General features: G+C 45.5%; 1 protein-coding gene across 1 annotated transcript; it reads right to left on the minus strand.

Moving 5' to 3' along the window:
- Positions 1-284: 284 nt before the first annotated feature.
- On the minus strand, positions 285-2,994 carry LOC122902629 (tetratricopeptide repeat protein 30A). Its single transcript, XM_044242404.1, has one exon. The coding sequence runs from the start codon at positions 2,899-2,901 to the stop codon at positions 904-906; it is 1,998 nt and encodes a 665-aa protein (XP_044098339.1). The 5' UTR covers positions 2,902-2,994; the 3' UTR covers positions 285-903.
- Positions 2,995-4,919: the final 1,925 nt, after the last annotated feature.

Below are 4,919 nucleotides of genomic sequence, written 5' to 3' on the forward strand. Positions count from 1 at the left end.
AACAGGCATTATTTATCTACTAGTTTCAAAATTCACTGACATATCACTCCATTTGTAGTGTGAGTAGGAGGTAGGAGAATATGTTGGGGTCATGGAAATAGTGTAGAATACTTTTTTTTTTTTCCAAGAGGCTACAACATGGAAACAAACTCCAGCATGAATGTGTCCTAAATTTAAGTACAGTTCTAAGACTACCTACTGTTAATCATTGTTAAAGATCAAATCCATAAATAGAAGGATCATGTTTACCTTCACATATTCAAATGGAGCAAAAGAAAACCATGAAAATTTGTCAATAGTTTATTGTATCCACACCATAGCATCCTAATTTTGTTATGGCACAAGATTTCCCATGAATCTTGCAAATTAAATACAGCAACAATATCTAGAACACAAGGAGTTTTTGCTCAAGCATTACAACCATACTGCAACACTCAGCACAAACGCTATAATCTTTCCAAAATGTCTGCATTACAAATTAATGTAACTATAAGGGTAAATTGTTGTAGAACATGAACTTTTTGCAATCAATAATTATTAATGTCCAGATTTCCCATATAGTTGATAGTGCCTGCTCTCTGCAAGATGTAATCTTATGATGGAGGGTTTCCTCAGGATAAAGCAAAGAATGAAATACAAATGAGAACATGGGCATTAAGAATATTGACACAACTTCCTCTTTCACTTTTGAACTTTTTCATAAATCCTTCTAGGGTACAAGTTCTTTTATTATGTATCTTTTTGTGAGGTTTCTCAAGAGTTACATCTAAACTATTTCAATTATAAACTGTACAAGGCTCAATATGTAACAAATGTAAAGATGTCAAAGTATGAATACAAACAAAATAGAGGACCAAATGTAAGTAAAAGAGCCATTTTGATAAATGACATTATCAGACATTACTACATATTCCATCCTATAATCTCATAAATCAAAGCTTTTAACTGTCTGGATTCATATGTGACTGTATTCTTTCCACTATGCATTCTTTCTTCTTCCAGGGGTTGTTCAATAACGGCGGGTATGTTCCTGCCATAAAGTTCACAGTGTTCCAGAAACTGGACACATTCTTGAATAACACTGTCACGAAGCACAATCATGTGTTTTGACATGTTTTCTAACAAGGAGAGGAAGCATCTTTTAGCATAATACCAGGTATCAGTTCCCAGTTTCTTATGATAAGGTTCCAGGCTTTTGATAACCCGAGAAATACCAAAGTCGTAATTTCCTTTGGCACAGTAGAGCGTCCCTATCACCAAATTCACAATGCAGAGGTGGTAGATTTTCTTATCTGGGTCATCATAGGACAGCTGCTCTTCCTCCTTCTCGATCTTCCTCATCAACTCCTCGGCTTCTTCATTCTGACTTGTCATAATGTATGAAACACACAGGTTAGCCAGCACAATAGCACTGACATTCAGGATGTTGTCATAGTGCTTCTTGACGATGGGTTCATAGAAACCGATAGCTTCTTTGTATTTGTTTTCCTGCATGAACAGGACATGAGCCACGTTCAGCTTCCACACATCATGGTCGTTACAGAATTCCACAGACTTGCGGAAGATCTTTTCCACCATTGCATAATTCTCAAGGTTCCAGTAGATCTTTGCCTGGGCCATCAACACCGGAATGTACTTCTCCAGAGTGTCATCGTACTCATTCACTGCCTTTTTGACAGCTTCATCATCTCTATTGTGTCTTGCTTCCTGTACTTGTTTGGTGAGTCTCCGGAGCTGTTCAGTCAGCATCCCTGCCAGCCCGTCCAGCTTAATGAAAGCCTCTTCTGGGGCTGTCTGGCAAGTGATCATGGCGTCCAGGAAGTCATAGAGATAGGGTGTGAGCAGCCTGTAGGTCAAATGGGCATTCTCCGCCAGGACATCGGCTGCCAGGTCAAAATACTCGTACTTACAGTAGAGCAGCAGCAGGTTGCCAAAGGTCTCCGGAGGGAAGGGGTTCTGCTGGAGCAAAAACTGCAGCTTTTCAAACCCCTCGGTAGGCCTGGCATCCATGTTCATGAGCGCCTGGTTGTGCAGGGTCACGGGGTCTAACTCTTCTTCTGCCCTAGGTGGCATGTCCGTGAGGGTTTCCTGGGCCACCTCGTAGTTTCGCAGTTGGTACTCGATGGCGGCCTTGAGGTTGAAGGCTTCCACCAGGGCAGTCTGGTGAAGGACTAAGGTGTTGCCAACACTTCGCACATCGATGCCCTCCGTGGTCATGCCCACGCCTAACTCTGGGTGCTGGCGGATACCGTGTTCAATAATGTCGGCGATATGCTTTAGAGCCGAGGCGTAGTGCCGGCTGCTGTAATAGGCCAAAGCCAGGTTGTAGGAGAGGTCAGGCCGGTAGCCCGAAGCCTGCAGGGCCGCGAGGAACTTGGCGCACGCGGCTTCGTACTGTCCCTCCTTGTAGAGCAAACAACCCAGGTTGACCTGGCCGTCCAGTTCGTTCTCGCCCCCACTGTCGTCGCCCCCTTCCCCACTCAGCAGCTGCTCCACCAGGCTCTCGGCCCCGGGCAGGTCGCCCTCACTGTACTTGATGGCGGCCTGCAGGCGGAGGACCCGGCCGTGGTAGGCGGGGTTGTCCAGCAGGAGGAAGGCCACCCGCGTGGCCTCTGGGTAGAGGCACGCCTTGTACAGGGCCTGGGCCTGGTACAGGCGGTACTGCTCCAGCTCGGGGTGCAGCTGGCCCAGCTGCTCATAGCACTCGGCGGCCAGCGCGAACTCCTGCAGGCGGTAGTAGCAGTAGCCCAGCAGCGACAGGCCGGCGCGGCTCCTCGGGCTCCGCTGGAGCTCGCCGCCCAGCAGCTGCACGGCCTCGGCGTAGCGGGAGTCGCGGATGAGGCGGTACACGACCGCGGTGAACTCCCCATCGGGGATGTGCGCGCCGCTGAGCCCGGCCATAACCGCCGCCGCGGTGGTGCGTGCTGGTTACCACGGCAACGAGCCCGCCGGAAACGGAAGGCTGCTTGTTGAGATTACTTTGTAACGGAATAAACCCATTAGGAATAAAAAGTAATCAATGAAATAAGTTTTTCCATTATTAAACCTGTCCTCGAAGACTTTATGTTACTAAGGCCGTTAAGTCACACAAGACTGAACAAAAGCGTCCGGGTTGCTCAGAGATGAAAACTTCACTTCCCGGCATGCACCACTGTAGTCGTGGCGCAGCCGGAACGTGGCCGCACTGCATGCTGGGTGCGTAGTCTCGCGGGACCAACTCACAGGAAGGGGAGATGAGGTTTCTGTTTAGAAAATCGCTGTCTGCCGGTTCTGTGATTTGGCTGTCTGGCACTAAGGGAGGAAGGGTTATGGTCTGAAATCCTTTGCTTTTTAAGCCTTTTTTAGTGTGCAGTGCATTCAAACGGTATCGGTTCGAGTTCTGTATGTAAATTAGCGGGTGGACTGTCTCCTTGGAATTGCCCTGTAATTAGAGTAGGTTCTTTTTAAAGAATGCCTCGAGGGCATGCTTTAAAAAGTATTTATCTTTGTTGTTTTCACAGATGAAGGTAGGAAATGGTTTTGTGTTTGGTATTTTTAGATTCAAGTGTCTCCGGTCCCCTTATTTTTCAGAAACAATTATTACAGAGCAGATGGCTGCGTTTAAACGTGGCTGCATCTCCTGCCCTAGTCCTTTGGCTTTCACTACAAAAAGAAGCCATTCTTCCTTTATCTACCTAAATCACCACTGGTCTTCCATCATTTGCATTGGTCTGTCTAGTCCCTAAGATAAACGGTGTCGAAATAAAAGCGTGCGTTTGCTGTTTGATTAAAGACTTAAGTGCAAGTCTTTTATCTTCCTCCTTTATAGTTTTGCTGCCCAAGCACCTTATCTGTATGTAAATTTGAGACCCGACATCAACCATCTTGTATTATTAGGCCGTTTATGTACATTTTTTTCTGACCTTAATAACCACTCCATATTCTGTATATTACAGATAAAGAATCTGTGTACTGGAAAGATTTAAGTTATTTGCTTAAGACCACACAGGTAGGGCGCCTGGGTGGCTCAGTGGGTTAAAGCCTCTGCTTTCCACTCAGGTCATGATCCCAGGGTCCTGGGATTGAGCCCCACATCGGGCTCTCTGCTCAGCAAGGAGCCTGCTTCCTCCTCTCTCTGCCTGTCTCTCTGCCTACTTGTGATCTCTCTCTGTCAAATAAATAAATAAAATCTTGGAAAAAAAAAAAAAGACTGCACAGGTAGGTAGTTAGCAGCTGTACCATGATATCCAACATCTAGTTTCAGTAGGTAATAGTAACTGATAAATAATTCATTCTGTATATCCCATATAGATGAGTTTGTATGAGCCCAGTGTTTGTGGCCAGTTTGTAGAATGGAAGATTAGTGTTATTTTCCTCCATTCAGCCAGCTTGGTGTGGGCAGTAGAAATTTGAACTTCCAGATCTGAATGGCAGCTGTGAGCAGATGTTAGGACTTAATTAGGACTATCTGCTGGTGGGGTGGTATAGCTTCTAGTCACCTGGTCTATCTAGGAGGAGACTTACCCCCGTGTGTGATTGTTCATATGAGAAAACAGCTGAATTTTGTACTTACTCAGTCTTTTTTCTCGCTGAGAAATTGACAGAGCTGTTTAGTTCTGATGGATCAGAAAAGGAACTTACCACTGCATGAATACCAAGAGAGGAACAAACCACACATTTCAAAGGATTGAGTGGGGTTTCTTGCACACCTAAAATAACCCGAGAAAACAGGCAGTGAGAACTATTAGAACTCTACTCAGAGACTTCTTTCAACCTAACCTCTGGGTTGCACCCTTTTAGGGCCTTCAACTCAGCAGGTATGTGAGCTGGTAGAAGCTGATTAGTGCTGCCTGATAATTGAGGTGTAGAAGGATCTTCACCTTTATGGCTGCCTGACTACATTTGTCTCTTGGAAACTCAGGCTCAATATTTTAAAATCC

The sequence above is a fragment of the Neovison vison genome, chromosome 3 (assembly GCF_020171115.1).
Source record: "Neovison vison isolate M4711 chromosome 3, ASM_NN_V1, whole genome shotgun sequence".
In the NCBI taxonomy this organism is placed as follows: domain Eukaryota; kingdom Metazoa; phylum Chordata; class Mammalia; order Carnivora; family Mustelidae; genus Neogale; species Neogale vison.

Excerpts from the sequence above, each read along its gene's own strand:
- LOC122902629 (XM_044242404.1), bottom strand. The coding sequence starts at position 2,901 with ATGGCCGGGCTCAGCGGCGCGCACATCCCCGATGGGGAGTTCACCGCG.